This window comes from Crocuta crocuta, unplaced genomic scaffold, assembly GCF_008692635.1.
Source record: "Crocuta crocuta isolate KB4526 unplaced genomic scaffold, BGI_CrCroc_1.0 scaffold330, whole genome shotgun sequence".
Classification (NCBI taxonomy): domain Eukaryota; kingdom Metazoa; phylum Chordata; class Mammalia; order Carnivora; family Hyaenidae; genus Crocuta; species Crocuta crocuta.
In genome coordinates, this window is record NW_027530521.1 from 1,715,136 (window position 1) to 1,735,078 (window position 19,943).

Genomic DNA, 19,943 nt, shown 5'->3' on the forward strand with positions numbered 1-19,943 from the left:
TAGGAGGTCTTATTCTGCAACCAGAGGGGCTCAGAGACAGCTAAAAGGAAATGTCCCTGCTGATTTAAACCCCTTTGAGTTTTCCAAATCAGTATCTAATGCATTTGCAAAAGCACTGCAACTGCTAATCGCTCCCATGGCCTCATCTGGCCAGCCAGCAACAGGCTACAAATCGATCTTTGTACAAGGTGTTTGTTTATAATTTATGGAGCTGATAGGAAGGCAGAGCCATCTGCTCCTCCAGGCATCAGTATTTCTGACCCCTCCCATTCCCTGCTAGGGCATTTTCACTTGGAAATCATTTATAATTAGGAGGAGATTACATTGTGGAGTCTGGAACATGGCTTCCTGCGGTCTTCTGCATCATTTTTTCTCCCCCTGGAGCTGCCCCCTGAAGCTCTTAAGCAGCTTTGATTTGAAAAATCCTTTCTTTCCTAACCTTTATTTCCATTCTGAGCTGCCCCGTCACCCTTCCCCACACGTGTCTTGCCTTTAAGTGCAGGGCAGGTTGCTGGAGTTACAGCTCAGGGATCAAGGACTGTTTGGTAAGGCAGCAGTTTTCAACTGTGTGGTCCCATACCAGCAGCATCAGAGACACCTGGGAACTTGTTAGAAATGCAAATTCTCAGGCCTCACCCAAACATTCTGTGTTTGAATAAGCCCCCCAGGTGACTCTGATGCATGCTAATACTGGAGAAGCACTGTGATAAGCCTAGGCTGGGAGCAGAACAAAGATTTCTGCCGGCGTGTGGGTTGCCAGTGTCTTAGGCTTTCTTTCACTTCACCTTGTTCTCTACCTGCTTACATTATTGTTCAGTCCAAAAAGGGTGAGTTGTCCTTGTCATGAGTGCATCACTGTCATATGGCCCAAGGCTGTGTAAATTAACTCATCAAAATTTCGGCCTCGTGAGGAGAAGCTGCGCAAGTGAATTGGAGCAGTGACCACTCACCATTGTAACTGAGCATTGCCATTTCCACGTGGGAAATTAATAGACAACGAGCAGCAAATGTAAGCTGCTAATTGGAACTTTGAAATAAAAATGAAATTGTAAACACACCACCCAGTGCTCGCAGAAGCAAAGCTCCCGAATCATTGTGTGCCTGCCACATCCCCTCCATTCGGGCAGGCTGGAGCCCCAGCTCACGAGCTGCACAGTTGCTGCGATTAAACGGACGCCTGGAGAAGCTCTGCCAGAGTTCTCAGCATTCTCTTTTCATTTGTCACTTGTATGTCTGTCTAGGAGCTCACTGCAGTGACTTTGAGCACTTGTGAAACTGGGTGGAGTTGGTGGGGAGGCAAAGAAATTTGAGAGGTGGTTGTTCATTTGGAATTATCCTAATATAGTAAACACAAACACAGTGGCTTGGATTGGAGGCTGACAAAATGCATTTCTGTCGATACGCCCAGTTTTTCAGCAGTTTAGAGCCAAGCTTTCCAGAAAAAGAAAAACCTTACTTGTACTCTCCTTCCCACCCTAGCTCCCCTTAGGAATTAACCTGACAGTAAGCAGTTAAATGCTTTTTATTTTACAGTGGTGGTGAGTTCTGAGAGTTACTATAGGTTTCTATATGTTCAGCTGAGTTGTATGTTAACACACATGAGATCTATGTATCACTAAGATAGAAAAGCCTGCTTTCATAAAATACCCATCATGAGTTTTTAAGATAGTAAACGTGGATAAAATGGTAATTGTGCAAAACTGTCTTAAAGTTTGGTGGTTATAGTCTCAATTGTCCGTTTCTTTTGTCTTTCTGAGGGTTGTGCCAGCTTCTTGTTTAGAAGGTTAAGGTGGACTCACTCCCAAAACTTCCCCCATTCCTTTGGGTTTTTTCTCTTTTTTTATATATTGCCAATTGGAATTGTGTATCAGTCTAGGGAAGGAGGAAAAGATTGTCATTTTTTGGCACCAGGCTTGGGACCCTGAGTAAGGAGCAGACGGTCTCAGTGCTAACTGGATCAGTCTAACCACACAGGCTAGAGCAGATGGCAGGTTGGAAGCTGAGCAGTCCAGGGCCCCAATGGTGATAGCAGTGACTGTTTGGATGTCATTATGTTCTTAGTTAGCAAACAGAGCCATCCCTGTGGTCCCTCCCGGTTCTATGTGTCATGGTGCTGTAGGTGTCAGCCCCCAAGGGTTGGCACAGTCGCCTGATCAATGTGTTCTGATGTCTTTTTTGATCTACTTTGTCATCTCTGTGCCTTCGTAAACAACACACAGGGAAAGGAGGATGAATATAGAGGGTTAGACGTCACTGTGGGTCCCTGAGCCCCTAAGCCTTAAGGCCCCTGAGAAGCAGTTCTTTTTTTTTGTTTTCCTTAATTTCCTGGGGAAACTTGCCCTTGACCTTCCAGGGTGGGCCTCTTGGCTTCCTGGAATAGATCACCTGGAATCTGGTGAGGGCAGCTGAGCTTGGCTTTTTTTTTTCTTTTCTTTAAACCATAATGCTTTCGACAGTGGACATTCAAATAGTCTCCTTCAAATAAGAGAAGGACTGAAAAGTTTGTTTTCGTGTGCACTTTAAGTAGCTCTAAGTGAGACAAAGCCCAGAGGAACTTGGTCCCTTTGGATGTGTTGTGCTGTTCTGCTTGTGCCCATGGTGTGGGCACCCTGCTTCCAAGCTCACATCAAGGGTAAGCTGCTTCCTGCTGGCAGGGAATTATACACTGGGCTTTGGAGAGTCAAATGAAAACCAAAACGAAGCGTTGAGGCACAGGCCCAGTGCTGGCCAACATCTCAGTCCTGTCACATGGAGCAGATTCTCCCCACATTCTGCCACCACCCCCACCCCCACCCTGCTCCCTCCTGCTGAGCCTGCTGCCTGGCTGACCCTGTCCATAATTCTTTGTTGCTGCCAACTACAGACTGGGGCTGCCCCTGTCTGTTTGCTTATGGTATTGATACAGCATAGTGAGAAATGAAGAGTTCCAGCCATCCAGCCACAGCTGGACTGTGTTTCTCTTGTCCTCTCTTGTGAAGTTAGGGACAGGTATTAGCAAGGACCTATCCAGAAGTTTGAAGTCTCTAAATGTTCCATTTCCCTTAAATGAGAAAGTAAGACACAAACTCATGAAAGGACTTCCTTCTCCAATGTCGCATAGCAGGTATGCAGTGGAATTCTCACCCCAAGGAAACTTTACCTGTATCACCTTTCTCTTGGAATCCGTGGTTTTGCATTTTCATTCATCTTAGTTTTGATCTCTTGGACAATAACAGCTGCTGAGTGGCTCTCCAGGAACAATCTTTAATAACTTTTCCCATATCTAATCTCTCAAATGATGTTTCCTAAGTGTGAGCTATGACTCAGCAGGTGGTTGTGATTGTGTTGATTATCTGTCATTTCCTATTAAAATGGTAAAAGAGATATATATTTCCTGTTTCTTGTGTTGCTTCTTCCATGACATTTTAGTTTGATTGACAAGGCAGTCTTTAGCATTTCAGGCCCTTAGGAAGGCCCCCAAATTTCTTGGCCCAGAATTTTTCACACCATCAACTCCAAACTTTCTTACCTTCTTTTCTTTCTTTGTCTGATGCAGCCTCCGTGAATGTGCTGGTGCAGAACTGCAAGATCTACAACGATGCCAGCTGTGACATTTCTGCAGATGGCCAGCTCCTGGCAGCTTTCATCCCTAGCAGCCAGAGGGGCTTTCCTGATGAAGGCATCCTGGCAGTGTACTCGTTGGCCCCCCATAACCTGGGTGAAATGCTCTACACCAAGCGATTTGGTAAGGGAATGGAAGCCCAACCTAGTGACAGAGGGATGCTGGTGCCTTTGCATGGGCATTCCTAGGTGAGGCATAGCTTAGGTTGGAGTACTGGTCATATCTTGCCCCTGCTTCCCTAGGGCACAGGCCAGAGGAAGATTGCTTGGCAGGAGTCTTGGCTGGTAGCATTACAGAAGAATCTCAGAATAAGAGTCCTTCCTGCCATGACAGCATTGCCAGCATGCTCCTGCTGTGATGGCCACAGATAAAGGAGGAGCTGTGCTCATGGCTTGGGAAAGTGGACATACTCATACACTGTGAGGCCGTTTGGCATTGTGTATTAAAAGCCCCTAAAGTGTATGTTCCCTTCAATCCAGCAATCCTACTTTTAAGGAAATAATCAGAAAACTATACAGAAATTTATGTACAAGGATGTTCACAGCAGTGTTACTTATCATACAGGAAAAGGTCAAATGGTGAAGAATTGCTTAAATAAATGAAGGTGCATTGATAGGGTAAAATACCATCTGGCCTTTAAAATGTTCTTACCGAAGAATATTTAATGGAAAAATGGTCCTATGTAAGAAGTGAAAATAGATTTTAAAGCAGTATTTTCTTTTCTTTTCTTTTCTTTTTTTTTTAAAGCAGTATTTTCAGTATGGTACCAGTTTTTTAAAATGTGATCCTATGATGGCAGTGGTTAGCATTTGTTAAGTACTTTCTCTGTGTCAAACACTGTATTCAGCACTTGAGACACCTTCTCCTTGTACTCCTCACTCCACTCCTATGAGAGAGCCCTTGGGTAACCAAGGATGCAAATTGAAAATAAAGAGAAAAGACTGAGAGGGAACATTATTTCCTTGTAATGGCACAAACTCTGGGAAACGTCTCTCTGTTCTGTTGGCTCTCAGGTCCCAATGCCATTTCGGTGAGCCTGTCCCCAATGGGCCGATACGTAATGGTGGGCTTGGCCTCGAGGAGGATCCTGCTGCATCCCTCCACAGAGCACATGGTGGCCCAGGTCTTCAGGCTGCAACAGGCCCACGGTGGCGAGACCTCCATGAGGGTGAGTGCCACGGCACATGCCTCCACTGTCGGGCAGCTCTCCAGGCTTGGTAAGGTAGTGAAGGTCAATGGGGCAATCTCCCAGCCCAGACTAGAGGTAGCATGTTTGTAAAGAGTAAGGAAAGACTGCAGTCCAGCCCTTCCATGACCAGCAGTCTTCACTTTTGGAAGCTCTGGACTATTAAAAAGCAGGAACTTTCTCACACCCTAGTTCCTGAGCTGACTCCCCAGAGACCTGAAAGTGTCTTTGGATGAAGACCAAATTGAGTACCTCCTTACCTCAACGTGAGACCTTGAGTCTGGAGATACATAAAGGACCCAGTGAAGTATTTATGCTTACTTTAAAAAAAAAATTTTTTTTTAAAGCAAATTATAAAAATCGACAAACAGTATCCTATGAAGTGTTCTTTTCCACGGGTTGTAATTATGTTGGAGGATGAGGCCTTTGGGTAGCTGCTGTGCTCTTAACCATCTCATCCATTTCACTAGCAGAGAAAGGTCCTGGTGGAGCCCTTTCTTGTCTGAGGTGGACCTCTCTCATACTGCCGTGAAAGCCTTCTGGGCATCATGGGGTTAGTGGCCTTCTGAACTCAGCCATGCTAGTTTCTGACTGAGTTCCCATGGGGACTCATTTGCTTTTGCCAAGGGGAATTGAGCATTTGAATGCGTCTCTAATTAGATGGTATTTAAGCTCTGTCTCAAGCTAAGAACCTGTGAATTCCCTTAGCACTTTGTGCTGTGCCATTTATAGTTTTATGCACTTGTTTATGTCTTGTTTTGTGTTTTCCTTAGCTGAGTGGTGTGTATGTTTAATCTGCCCAATTAGGTTCAGTGTGAGCTCCTTAGGGGCATATCCCCCAGGGCCCTCCATTTAGTGCTGTGCATGTAGATGTTTGATGCTTGGAATGGAAGCATTTGTTTTAAAAAAAAAAAAAAAAAAAAAAGGCCAGAGATAGGATCTACTGTGTAGAAAGTGACAGAAAGTGGGTGAACTAGCATGGTTATTACCAGCCTCTTCTCCCTCCCATCTCCTACAGGGACCCTCTGTCCAACTCTACTGAGTCACTTCCAAGCACCCTGAATTTCAGAAGGCTCTTTCTTGTCAGTGTCCCTTTACCTGGACTGTCCTTCTCTCTCTCAAATTCGACATCCATAGCTCTTGCCCTTTTGCGGGACCTTTCTAAACACTCCCTCCTTGTACCACCACCGTACCTGGCTACTGGCGCTCATGTTAGCACTCATCACACCAGACTGCACTTAACTTGTTTCCATGTCATTCTCCTCTTTTGAACTGTGAGCTCCTCGAGAGCGAAGACTGTATCCGTTTCACCTTTATGAAGTTCAAGTACTAATAAGGAACCTGACACCTAGGAGAAGATGAATGAATGAAGGAGGAGCTCAAGGCAAGCGTTCTCCTTAGCATTTCTAGGTCATATGGAGCAGAACCAGTGATAGGTGACAGCATGTCCCACCAAGCCTCTAAGAGGGGTGAAATATGAAACAGGCAGTCTCTGCTCTTGATATCATACTGCCAGGCAAGTCCCAATTCTTGAATTCCAGATGACTTTGGAAATATCTGGTATTAGGTGATTGAGAGAAGACATTCTGGGAAGTTCATAGACCTGTTTTCTTACCTAGATATTTGAGGATGGACGTTGAGGTTTAGTTTAAATATTCTTATTTTTCTTCTCTTCAGCAGATTTGGATGGTAAAAGTACCTGGTGTCTGCCTTGCACCACCTAGAATCCTGGTCCCAACAGCTGTTCTTCTAAACCCTTCCTGCCTAATTGTGGAATAATTGTTTATAATCATTAAGAGACAGGATCTGATTTCGGCAACACTAATGGACATCTCCAGCCTCTTCCGGAAGCCAGGGCTCCTGCCCAACTTCTGGGCACAGCCGGCCAGTCCCCCATGCTAGCAAGGTTCCTCTTTTCCATAAGTAGCTAGAAACATCTGGCTAAGGGCAAACAGCTACAGGGCGGAAGCCAAGATGTTGTCACATGGGGCTGGCAGCTCAGAGAGCGCAGTTGGAGGAGTCTGCTGAGGAGATATGGTAATCCATTGCTGTCCTGCTAAGGGGCTCAGGGCAGCTAGCCAGCTGCTGCATGCCTCGTGACGAGCACTATTTCTCAGGCCTCCTAGTGAGGCTTTTTTGATTCTCAGTAGGCACCATCTGCCACTTAGGGAGCTGAAGTAACTAGAAAGCTCCCATTTGGGAAGTGTTCCTCTCACCTAAGAGACAGGATCTAGGATGCTGAACAAGGTTTTGCTTGCCCTATGTCCACCACATCGGACTTTAAACCCCTGCACTACAGAGAGGTTTCTGGTTTTCTAGGTCTTGGTTGCCCCTTAACATCCAAAGGTACCAAAGCACTCAGCAAATGTCCCTGAATTCAGTCATTGGTGGAAGAGAAGACACCAGCTTTTTTGGATAGCTGTGCTGTACCACTGTTTAAGGCAAGGAGTGCCTTTTTGTCTGAGAACAGGGAGCAAGGGTTTAATGGGACAGTAGAGCATCTACCTCTTAACACAGGTAAGTAGAGGTGGATGTCTCCACCTGTAATGTGAAGCTCTGTCTTTGAAAGGAATGCTTTTGTGGGTGACGGACCCATCCTCAAGCTTCTCTACCCAGAATTCATTCCCCTTCTTTTTGGTGTTCCCTCTTGGAAATCACCATGGTAATTTTCAGAGGGGTGAGCTTGTTGGGTCAACAGACTTTCTCAGGAGAACATCCTCCAGAGCCTTGACTTACCTTATTTTAATTCCCACTCAAGTGACATCTCTCTCCCCAAGAGACAATCTCCTACCCAGTTCCATATGAAAACTCTTCTGAAAATGAATTGCTAATTGTTGCTTCACCTTGATGCATTTATTCTAAGCAGTTCTTCAGACCTCTGGATCAGTGTTTCTCAAACTGTGCTCCTCTGACAAACTGTGTGAGAACACATGGGGTCCTTGTCAAAAAGACACGACCGCGGGGGCCTACATATCCACGTGAGAATGGGGCGGGAGGGGTGCAGGTATCTGCATCTGTTCACCAAGCTTTCCAAGTAATTTTGATAACACACTGAAGTTGGAGAGCCACTGTTCTTAGGGACTCGTTTCTGCCCTCAGCCCCTTCAGCAAGGTGGAGAAACACAGGCTCTGACTTGTGGTTTCACGCGTGGAGCTTGGGTCCTTGGCTAATCCTGTCGCAGGCAGAGTGGCCTTTGTGCTCCACTTCCTGCCAGACCTTACTTAGCTTGCTGGCTCTCCGTGCTTCCCCTCCTGTCTTCCCTCAGTTGGTGTTACCCTCCAGGGCTCGCCCATGAATATCTGCCTGCTGGATTCTGTTCTGCCCTCATGTTGAGCCGTTTTAATTTTTACCTTTGTTTCTAGGATCAGGGTCTTTTTGATATTTCCCTTCTCTGCTTCTGAGGTTAGGTTCAGTCTTCCCGACTTTAGTGTGGTTGGCAAATCTAGAAAAATAAGACTGAGCACATATTTGATTGACCCCCTCCCTTCTGCCTGTTCCAGGCTCCTCCAGGCTGGGTATGCTACTCTGTGACTCAGGGTCTTATTTTTGTCTGACTCCCTTATCCTCGAGCCAGGGAGGGCTCTTTGTTAGTTTCTGTTTGGTTTTTTAAGTTAGGCATTTAGAGATTGCTGAGCTCAGGTTTTGCTAAATTCTCAAAACACTAAACTGCCAGTGTGCCCTCTCTGCTTTCATTTTCTAATTGGAACAAGGCATAATATTGTCACAGAAAACTGCAATTAATTTTCTAAAATAGTGGCAACTTACACATTGTAATAACTTTGGTTGTAACCAAGTGAAAGCATAACAAAAATACAAAATTACTAATGACACCAGAAATAGTCCTACACCAGACTGTTCTTCCACTTTTGTAGCAGTAATAAGTGCTATTATACCTAGGGCAAAAGTCAGCAGCTGTAGGGGATGGGGAGTGGTGTTGGGGCATTTTGAGATGGAAAGCAAAAATAAGGATTAGTGCTTTCAACATAGGAATTGAGATGCTGTATATTCTTTTTCCCAGAGGCATAGACCATTCCCCCAACAGATGGGGGTTGAGGGCAAAGAAGTGGTTCAGGAAGAACTGAAGAGGATCCTTCTTGCCTAATCCCTACAGGTCCTAGAGGCACTGATTGCTTGAATCTCACCAGTGCTGGTTTGCTTTTCTCTCTGTTCATTTTATTGGCAGAAGTGATGGATGAGGACACCATCATTTGACTTGGATGGGAGAAGCCCTAGGAGAAAAAGCAATTTAGCCCTCCTTTCTCTGTGGAACAGCATTGTGCTCTTTAAGGCAAAGCCTCAAATGCTTAATAGAGTCCATTTTATTGAAAGCTTTTTCTTTGTGGTTATGTGGCAAAACTGCATTCAACTGTTGAGCAGCTATTACCTAGACAGATTATTAGTTTGGAGGGGGTGTTGGAAAGAGAGCCAGCCCCTCCCTCCCCCTTCCCTCTCCCCCTTCTCTCCCTCCACTCCCCTCTCTTCCTCTCTTCTCCGTGTCTCTCTTCCTCTTCACTCCTCTCCTCCCCTACTTCTTCCCCTTGAGAGTTCTGCTCTTCAGTGGGGGACTGTCCACATGTATACCTTTTTCCTCTGGGGCCCTGGCTCTAGAGCTGTGCATCCCCCTCATCCTCTAGGCAGCAAGGAAGGAATGCAGATTTGTTACCATTTTTAACAGACCTATGATCTACTCGAAACTGGGCTGTAGTTCTCAATGTGTACTCCCCTGGGACCACATCAGCATCATCAGAGAACTTTGTAGAAATTCAGATTCTCAGCCTCACATGAGGCCTGCTGAATCAGGCGAGGGGTGGGGCCCAGCCATCCTTGTGTTATCAAGCCCTCCAGATGACTCTGCACACTCAGTCAAGACTGAGAACCAATCATTGACTGCATGGGGATCCTAGTTAGACCTCACCTGTCAGTATAGCTTTGTCCTTTTCCTTTTTGCTCTTACCGTCTCTGGAACCTCATCTGGTTTGCTTCCATGGCGCCTAAATAACAATATCTTTCAGATACTTCCAGCAATTTGAGAAATTGATGCATACCCCCAACCTAAAGCATTCTGGATCAGGCTGACATCCTAGTGGTAGTACTTTAAGAACTAATCCTGTGAGGCCTTTTTCCATTTCTGATTAAAATTCTTACCTGCCCACAGTTGAGTTGACTTGAGCTCTTCACCACAAGGCCATGCCTGCCTGCCTGTATGCTACAGAATACAGAGATGCTTTGGCTGAAAAAGTGAGAGGCTATCTTTGGCTGTCTCTCCAGGCCCTTCCCCATCTAAAGGAGTACTTCTTCAGTTCCTTTTTCCAACATTCCACTCACTGTTATCCTTGGATGGGAGACATCACTGTAATGCCCCTTAATGGAGGTCTTCCTGGTTATAAAGAAACATCCATCAGTTGTCTTTCTGTCTTTTATAGCCATTTTCTGTCACTTTTATAGCCATCTTCATAGAGCCTAGTGATGACTGATTATTATTATAAATTCATTAAAATGAACCACAGAAAAGGCTTGATATCCAGAGGGCCCAAATTAGTCATAACTAAATTGTCGCTTAGATCTTGGGGCAGCCTGGGTATCTAGCACTGTAGCCCTGGCCAGCGCTGATGTAACTAACATGCGCAAGCTCTTTGGGCCTGTCCTAGCTCCATGCTTCAGTATATAATCTTCACTATAACCTCTTTGCCCTGAATTTAGCCTGTGACATAATCTACTACTCGTCTCTACCTCCCTAGATTCTGAAAGTTGGATTTTCAGAAGTCACCTAAAACTCTAGTTCAATCCAGAGTATTCTCCAGAAATCTAAGGGAATGAGCCTTTCTTAATCTTGTCTGGCCTTGGGAGTGGCAAAAACCAAAAATAAAGATACTTTATTTTTGTACCCTGGAAGGGTACTATTTCTTCAAGGGGAGATTGGGATAAAAGAGAGACAGCTTTGTTGTCAGAAATGATTTACTCCTTCCTAAGATTTTGTCCTCATTAATTTTCTTAAAGCTGCCTGTCAGTTGATTAAAAGCTGCTTCCGCTGCAATTATCTTAAAGTTGACTTCTGAGATGTGGCACAAAGCATCTATCCTCAAACAGTGGCTTTCTTCAACACATTGCAGGAAAGGGGGAGGGAGTATGGGAGAATTCAGGGGTGTCTCTGATGCACTTTGTCAGAGAAGGGAGGGGGCTAGATAAAACATTAAAAATAACAGTAGAGCTGCAATTAGTTTCGGTGAATTTTTCCATGACAGATTCCTCTAGAGTAACTCTAATGATTTCTTTTCTTCATGGCCTCTCAGTAGAGTGCAGCCTATTCTGTGCATTATTCTTTTCACTCAGTAAAGTTTTATTGAGCCCCTACTAGGGCCCAGGTACTTTGTGACATCTGGGAAGGCAGTGCATAAAATGGACCTGGTCCCTGCTCTCTTGCTACACAACTGGCAGCGGTGGCAGCTGCTGCTTTTAGTGTTTATTTATTTTGAGAGTGAGAGTACAAGAGGTGGAGGAGCAGAGAGAGAGATTCCCAAGCGGGCTCCATGCTGTCAGTGCAGAGCCTGACACGGGGCTCAAGCTTCATGAACTGTGAGATTGTGACCTGAGCCAAAATCAAGAGTCAGATGCTTAACTGACTGAGCCACCCAGGCGCTCCCACAATAGGCTTCCTGACTGACTGGTCTTTGCACTGCTGTATCCCTAGCCTTCCCTGCACTTGGCACGCAGGAGACACTCAGGAACATTCCAGGAATATGTGTCCCTTTGACATCTTGTGCACTGTGTATTTCCTACATGTGCATGAACATACACCTCTGCTCACTGCCATCATCAGGGTGTCTAGCTCGCATCTCCATAACGGTAATTGAATAAAACTATCAAGGAGATAATCCTTCCAAAAATAGTGTCCTGCTCATTTCACAGTTTTGCCCAATATCGGGTTCTCGGAGTGCCAGTCCCAGCTCGGAGACATGGCGAGAGATTCCCAGTAGATAGCTTCAAAAGCAAAAGGCCGAACAGTTTTGTTTTGTTTTGTTTTGTTTTTTCAAGAATTGGTAAGAAAACCAATCCTTGCATTTGTAGAAGTTAAAATTATTTTAATGTATTCTAAGTATAAAATACAAAGTATTTTAATGTTTAACCATCCTCAGAGCTCCCCTTCCAAAAATATGTATCAACTAAAACATATTAAATGTATTTGAATATATTGAAAGACTGTCCTATCTAAGGTGAATCCCTACAACAACTATTCACCTGGCCATTTCCTTTGAGATTCATGAAGCCAAGGAAGTTCAAGAACTTGTGCTGTGCACAGACATGTGGGAATAGGAGGAAATAATTATTTTAATTTGTTCCAGGAGCATTAAATAAATGCCTTGGTATTTCATTTAGCACCAAAGTAGATCCCTCAGCTGAAGTAACCTCTCTGCTTTGTCCTCATGGCTCAAGATGGCCTTTCAAAAGCATCAGACAGTTGAAAAATAAACTTCTTGTCCTCTGACTGCTTTTTGGAAGCTCTTTAAGAGGAATGAGTGAATAAGACAGAGTTTTCAGATCCCAGCAAATGACAAGAGGTTGGCTAGAAATGACTTCAAGGCAGCAGATTATCAATGGCAGCAGAGGGCAACACATTCCAAGAGTTAAGTAAAGGGGGCACCCAGCAAGCTCAGTTGGTAGAATGTGCAACTTATCTCAGGATGTGAGTTCAAGCCCCACATTGAGTCTAGAACTTACTTTAATTTGTTTTAATGTTTTTCATTAAAAAAAAAAAATTTTTTTTAATGTTTATTATTGAGACAGGGAGTAACACAGCATGAGTGGGGGAGGGACAGAGAGAGAGGGAGACACAGAATCCGAAGCAGGCTCTAGGCTCTGAGCTGTCAGCACAGAGCCCCATGCAGGGCTTGAACCCACGAACTGTGAGATCATGACCTAAACCGAAGTTGGATGCTTAACTGACTGAGCCACCCAGGTGCCCCAATGTTTTTCATTGCGGAGAGAGAGAGAGAACAGGAATTTGTGTGAGCCCGGGAGGGGCAGAGAGAGAGAGGGAGACACCGAATCCAAAGCAGGCTCCAGACTCAGAGCTTTTAACAGAGCCTGATGCAGGGCTTGAACCCATGAACCGCAAGATTGTAGCCTGAGCTGAAGTCGGACGTTTAACTAACTGAGCCACCCAGGCACACCTAGAACTTTCTTAAAAAAAAAAAAAGAAAGAAAGAAAGAAAGAAAGAAAAAGTTAAGAAAAGGAGCTATTGCTGTTGCTCCTTTTCTGTTGGGAGAGCTTTGGTTTGGACAAGGGGGATCTAGGCCTATTTGTTCCTGTTTCAGCTGAATAAAGGGGAGAATTAGGTGAGCTCATATTCTGATTCTTATTTTTAAATGGTCACTTTAAAAGCAACCTCCTACAAGTTCTAAACTCCAAAGTAGAATATAAAGAAGGTTTAGAGACAGTAAAAGAAATTAAAATTTCTGGAAAATAGTCAGATTTTCCTAGGATGAAGAAACTTAAGTAATTCATGAATCTAAGTAAATCAACAGCTTGAAAGGAAGAAAAGATAGAAGGTGAGCAGACTCCCCCCACCGCCTGCTCTGGGACTTGTGCATTTCTCAGCCTCTGAAAAGATGTGTAGCCATCCATTTCCAATGGAAAGGTCAGCTGTCTCTTAGCATCTGCTTTCCATTGATTTTTCCCTCTTCCCAGAGAGTTAATTTTCCTCTAGTAACCCTCTCTAAAGCCTTAGGACCTCCCTTGATCTCCATCATTACTGAGAAGGCATTTCTCCTTCTCACAGTTCTTTTCTTCCTCTTGGCATGGGCCTTCTCTTGTGGGCAGTCGGTTTTCGGTTGTCTCCTTCCTACCACCAGCTTCCATTGTCTTAGATAAAGCAATATTCGACCTCTTGCCACCGTGGAGCCGCTCCAGTTTTACAGATGATGAGATTCCGCAACACAAACAAGATAACCACAAAGTTTTTTCTTTCAGCTCCTTATCTGAGCTGATCTGAACAGTGCAGTTTGCTACTCAGACTAACGGCCTGAGCTTCATTTTTATTGATATGCAGCTGAAAAGAAAACATCTTCTTGAGGGCAGCAGTACATTTTTCTTCTACATTTTAAAAGGGTGGAGAGGAAGGTTCCCCTCTGAGCAACTCTGGTTGCCTCTCATTCTTTTCCGTTTGTCTTTGAACAAGAAACAAGATCCCTTTGGTTTTGATCTGGAAACTGTTTTCTTTTGCTCGTACTTCTGTTAAGTAGAGTTTGAGGGATGGAAAGGCAGGTGGTACACAAGATGGTCTAGGACCCCAGAAGTGAATCATTCTCTTCTGCCACTCTCTTAGAACCATAAAGACCTTGGCAACCTGACTCATTCCCTGGGAATGTGCCGAGATGGCACTGACTCTTGTCTAGCACATTGACTCCAGTTCCCTTCATATAGGTTAGACAGAAAGGAGAACAGTCTGCTTGGGGAGGGGGTTGCTGTCACCATTTGTCATATACCAGGGAATAGCTGTGGCCAAAGCAGGTGAAGCCAGGTCTCTGCCAATGTCAGTCAGCAGCTGGGTTTTGTATCCAGCCCCACAAAGAGTCCCCAGGTCTTGATAATCCTCCTCTAACGTAATGGAATTTGGTGCTGCAGCTTCATGGAGTGTCTCTCTTGTCAGAGGGAGAGAGGGATTTTTGGCAGGCCACCCAGCTTTGTCCTTGACGAGTGGTAAGGAAACCTTTATTTGTGATATATTTGGGGTGCCTTTAAGTGAAGGCCAGAGCCGTCCCTTAACACGATCTCAGATCTTCTTGTCAGTGCTGATGAACCTTCAGTGTACAGAGCCAGAGGTGGACCCCCCTGGAATTTGGGAGGAGATAGCTGATGGCTCCCCTAGTCACTGGGTCAGATAGACTGACAGCTGAACGCAGAAATGTTGGGAGAGTGGCCAGAGCTACCTAACCGCCTGTTAGCAGTGGGGAACTTGTTGAGCAGATATTCTTCCTGTCACTAGGGCTGACTAATTGTGAGGACAATACCCTCCTCTGTGAAATGCTTTGGAGAGAGCTCCGGCCAGAGAATGGAGCGAAAGTTCATCTCTGGATGATTCTGAAAATGGGCCAGGTTCTCATTCCTCTGGGCTCCTTTAGTTTGAGGCATCAAACTAGTGTGAAATCAGGAGTATTGGGCCGGACGGACTGTAAATCAGAGTCCTGCCCACCCCGCACCCTCTGTGTCCTTACTACACCCTCCCTGATATATTTTGCTCTCATCTCCCTCCTTCCTACCCCCACGTTAGAGTGTGATAAGCAAGCAGGTGCTTATCAGGAGTCCTGGAGGCTGCTGATCCTCACGTGGGATCTTCTGGCTTCCTGCCACAAAGCAGGATTTAATCTAATATCCAAACCCTGGAGGAGATGGGCACTTGGGAGCTGCCCTTTCAATGGTGTTTAAGGACTTGACGGGGTTGGGGTCCCAGGGGGACTGCCATCGTCAGAGAGTGAATTGATGTCCCATGACTACTATAGCCGTAGAGGTTGTGACTATCTGTGCAGCAAGGTCTCTGAGGGTCTCAACCTTTAATTACTTCTCCCCAGTCCATCTGACCTTGTCTCAGCTGAGCTGGGTCATCCATCATACTGGTCTTTTGAGGGTTTTGTCTCCAAAGTAGGTTCCTGTGCTTAGAAGCAAATTGATAGTATTTGCTTGTTAATTTTTCTGCAGCAACAGACTATAAAAGATAAACTTGTGACATGTGAGAGGCTTCTCTGCTTTTTTCCTGGTCTGAAACCTTTCTAGAAGAATTCTCTTACTCCTCGAGACCTCCATCAAAAAACTCAGCACCTTAAAGCATCTACTTTACCAAAACCTTATTCTCCCACTTTGTGCAAGGCTGCTTTCTCAGCCCAGCTCCCTGTAGTTAGGAGCGAGTCTTTGTGGCCTCAGCTGAGACTCTTCTTGTGAAGCTTTGTAGAGCTGCCACAGGCCAAGGCCGAAGCCCCTCATCCAGCCCACTGCAACTAGCACACATCCCTCCGAACCCTGGTACACCCCACTCATGCCACCTAACCTTGGAGTGAAGGAAAGTTAAACAGTCAGTGATCCCAGACATAGTTGTTTGTCCTTGAGTGTGTGTCCCAACTCATTTAACCATGTGGCCTTTAGGTAGGGCAGAAACTATTGAGTTATCTTCTGGGAAGGAAAACCTGTGTGAGAAAGGGTAAAGATAACCACACCCTATCCCCGACTTGAAGGAAAAGGGTTGATTAGGTGCAAAGGGAAAAGACAGGTATTGCCATCTGCACGGAGAGTCAGCCATTGAGGCGGGTAGAGAGCAGCAGCTATGAGTTCGTTCAGAGCACCTGCCAGATAGATGTGTGCAAGGCAGAGACTATCCAGAGGTCAAGCAACCATGTTCTACATGACTAGTTTAGAAATTCATAAACTCCATTGGGCTCTTTTTTTAGTAGTCTCCTCAGTTAGACCAAGGATTTTTGCTAATTCTTACATTTGGAGTTGAGTCAGAAAGGGAGGGCACAGGAGGCTCTTAAAGCAGCAGCTTCTGCCTCAAAACAGAGCCAATTCCATATCTGTAAGAGACCCATTCAACCTCAGGACCATTGCAGGGCCGTCCGGGCGGTGTGCCATTCGCCGCCTGGGCACATTTCTCAGCACCACAGAGCCTGGGAAACTATTCATAACAGGACTCTGTGTGTATGTGCCAGTATGTTGAGAACTCATGGTGGTGTCCTCTCCGTTCTAGAGCCCGTCCTGGTGAAAGCGTTTCAGATAGATGACACCCAAAACACATGAACAAGGGTTCCCACATCCAGGGCTGCTTATCTCCTCATTCTTGTGCGTGCAGTGGACCCTTAGCTCAAGTTCTACTTTTCCTTTTTTTTTTTTTTTAATTTTAAATCTTCATCAGGATAATGTGAAAAGTAATAATTATTGTACCACCCTAAATTCCTTTTTTAATATTACTTTCTAAACCACATCTCATTTGGTCTTCCTTTTTTGTTGTTGTTTTTTCCATCAGGGGAGAGGGAAAAGCAGATGTAGTTCATCCCTGTTTTATAGATTAAAACCTACAGAGGCCAAAAGGGAAAAAAACATTGACTGAAATTCCAGTTTATAGATTCTTGGCTTCATATCCTCTTCGTAGGCCCTGACCATCTTTTTTGAAGCCCCAGATGCAGGTTCCTGATAATAATAGCAACAGTTACCATTTATGAGCTTGCACTGTGCTGGACATTTTATACACATCATGCCTCTTCATCTCTCCAATTATTTGGATATTGGTGTTGTATCTTTTTTGTTTGTTTAAATAAAATATTTATTTATTTATTTATTTTAAGAGAGAGACAGAGCACAAGCAGGGAAGGAGCAGAGAGAGAGGGAGACACAGAATCCAAAGCAGGCTCCAGACTCTGAGATGTCAGCACAGAGCCAGACATGGGGCTCAAACTCAGAAACTGTAAGATCATGACCTGAGCCAAAGTCAGACACTTAACCAACTGAGCCACCCATGTGCCCCTGGTGTTGTATCTTTTTAAACTGATATCTGGAGAAGTTATTGTTCTAGAGAAGTGGTGTCAGGACTCCAACCCGGGCTTTCTAGCTAGAAAGAAAGTCCCCATCCTTCATTCTCCCACTGCCCTGTTCTGTTCTGTGACTAAAGTTGCTGTGGAATGTCGTGCAGCTCAGAGGCCAAAGCGATTGGAGGCTCTCTTTCACCTACGCTATAAACCCTTAGCCACAGCTAAGCAGCCTCATGAGAAAATAGTAGCTTTGGAAATAAGCCTACTATTGAAGGGAGACTCTCCCTTGGAGAAATGGATACGATCTATTTAATGGTGATTTATATAAGCTAGAAAGAAGTCATGTACCTGTGTGTTCAAGATTCCCCTCTTCCCTGCTTCCTACATCTTAGTGCACCTTTTAGGTTCCTTAACAATAGCAGTTTTAACATTGCTTTTAATTAGATGAATTAAGAATGTTCTCCGGTGTTATCACCCCCTCCCGCCCCCCTATCACCTTCAGTTCCCCATTGCTGTGAGAGCTGTGATTTCCATGGTAACGGGACTCCCAGTTGAGCTTGGCTCTCACTGGTTTGTCTGGTCAGGGGAAAGTTAGGAGCAGGCCTTCCTAGGGAGCGGAGCTCTGACAGCCTTTCCAGGGGGCCGCCTTAAAGCCACAAAGTGAGAAGAGCTAAAAGGCTGTAAGGAGAGCACGAACAAGCTTCCTGCAGAAAAGGCCAAGCGTCCTCTAGTCCTGCTCGACAGAGTTGTAGCCTTCCCCTGAAGTAAGAAGGTCCCGGGCTTCCCCTGCCACCTCAAGTTCTGCAGTATGTGCAAGAGGCCTTCCGTTTCCAGCCTAACTGGCTCCTTTCCTCCCTGGTTAACTTGCTTCCAGCCATAGAAGGGACTTTGTTAATCTTGGTAACAAATTGTTTCTCCTCGAATTCTCTTTTCTTCCCTCTTTTCTCCCCCACCCAGAGAGTTTTCAACGTCCTTTACCCCATGCCTGCCGACCAGCGGAGACATGTCAGCATCAACTCTGCCCGCTGGCTGCCCGAGCCAGGGCTTGGCCTGGCCTATGGTACCAACAAAGGAGACCTGGTGATCTGCCGACCAGAGTGAGTGGCCCAGGGTGGGCGGCAGCACGGGTGGGAGAGGGTCATCCAGACTGAGGATGGGAGTAATCAGCACCATTTGTAGGTCTGGCCGTGAGGTGGGGTCTCGTAGAAGGGAAATCGAAATTCTGCTAGAGCCTGCCTTATTCTCTGTGTCACTCTGTAGAGGGTCCTTTTCACTTGGGGTTGCTAGGGTTAGCTTTCCATCCCAGAAGTCTTCAAAAGACTGGTTTAGTTATTATGTCTTCTTTAATCTAAGGCAGTGGTTTTTTTTTTTCTTTGTTTTCTATTGTTCTCTGGTTCCCTAGTGATAGTAAAGGTTCCCTGCAGGCAAAAGCATAGATATCAAAGATTCTTTTCTAAACGCTTTTTGAAAAATTCAACAGGTGGTCTTAGGTTTGTGTAAATGCCATAGACATAACTTAATAAATTTGGAAATAGAGTATTGTTAAAGCCCTAAGTTGTCAGGCCACTGATCTCTAGCAGCCTGGTTCTGGGTCCTGCCTGTTTTCCTTTCTGCTTGCGCTTTGTAACAGTGAAGGCAGATTGGAAGGCTTCATTTAAAATCAAAATGAGCATTATCCGGTGTTGAAGTAAAGAGTAGGAGGGGACGGGGAACCATAGCACTTCTGTGTTAGGTCCTGATGACACCCCTTCCCCTTCTGGTGTTTTGGGGAACAGAGGTCTCTTCTTTCACTCAAGACCCTAGGAGTCAGCCAGGTCTGTCATCAATTTCCAGACCCAGCCAGGTGCGGCGCGTGGCGCTCTGTGCTTCAGTGCAGATCAGGCTGATTGCTGCGTGGGCCGCTGCAGGGTTCCAGCCGACTAAATGCCACTTCTGCCTCCAGGCTGTCCTAATGCTGTCCTTCACGTGGTGCAGCGTCTTCTCCCAGGGTGTTCTGCAGATCACAGAGCATGGCGTGACTGGTCTGGTAGGGTCTCTGGTTGTTGGAAGTGTCCGCTCTGCCTTTTCATAGGGCCTTTGGTGATTTTTCCTAGGGTGTATATTTGGGTCAGTTCTTGTGGCCTCATAGGTGACTGGTGACTGAACCCTTGTCAGCTGAGCTAGGTCAGTGGCTCAGGAGAAAAGGAAACCCGGTTCTAAGGGCACCTATTTCATTCCATCCTGAAATTTTGGAGGCCCTCCCAAAGAGAGGCTGCCATCTGAGACTATGGTTCCGCCAGCTGTACTCTCCCCAGGCTCTGTGTCCAGAGAGCCCCTTTCCCTCGCTCCTTGCGCCTTTCCAGAACCGAGCCTCCCTCTTTGAATGACTGTGCCACTGTTAGCCCTGTCGCTGGGTCTGTCCATTTCTGCCCTCCCTCTGGCATGACCATAGTCGTGGGATGAGTCTGCTCTTAACTCCTCCTTTTTCCCCAGAGCACCTGAGACTGATTATCTTATCTCTCCCACTTAGGCATGTATGAGAGGACTCTAATAGGCATCTTCTCCAAACCTGGCACAGAATTCTGGACCATAATTTTATTCTTACCAACGCTGTAGTTACAGGCCCTTCTTAGTCCCCGTTTCTCCAAGACATCCTTCCTCAGCATT

The 19,943-nt window shown here is 45.5% G+C and overlaps 1 protein-coding gene across 8 annotated transcripts in view; it reads left to right on the forward strand.

Moving 5' to 3' along the window:
* Positions 1-19,943, forward strand: part of AMBRA1 (autophagy and beclin 1 regulator 1) — a 177,498-nt gene that overhangs the window by 142,413 nt on the left and 15,142 nt on the right. For 7 of the 8 annotated variants that reach the window (XM_077767403.1, XM_077767404.1, XM_077767407.1 and 4 more), the window contains 3 exons: positions 3,536-3,724; positions 4,615-4,769; positions 18,255-18,394. In XM_077767403.1, coding sequence (XP_077623529.1) covers positions 3,536-3,724; positions 4,615-4,769; positions 18,255-18,394 — 484 coding nt within the window. The remainder of the gene's footprint in view (positions 1-3,535; positions 3,725-4,614; positions 4,770-18,254; positions 18,395-19,943) is intronic. The other variant, XR_013335874.1, reaches the window with a different exon arrangement.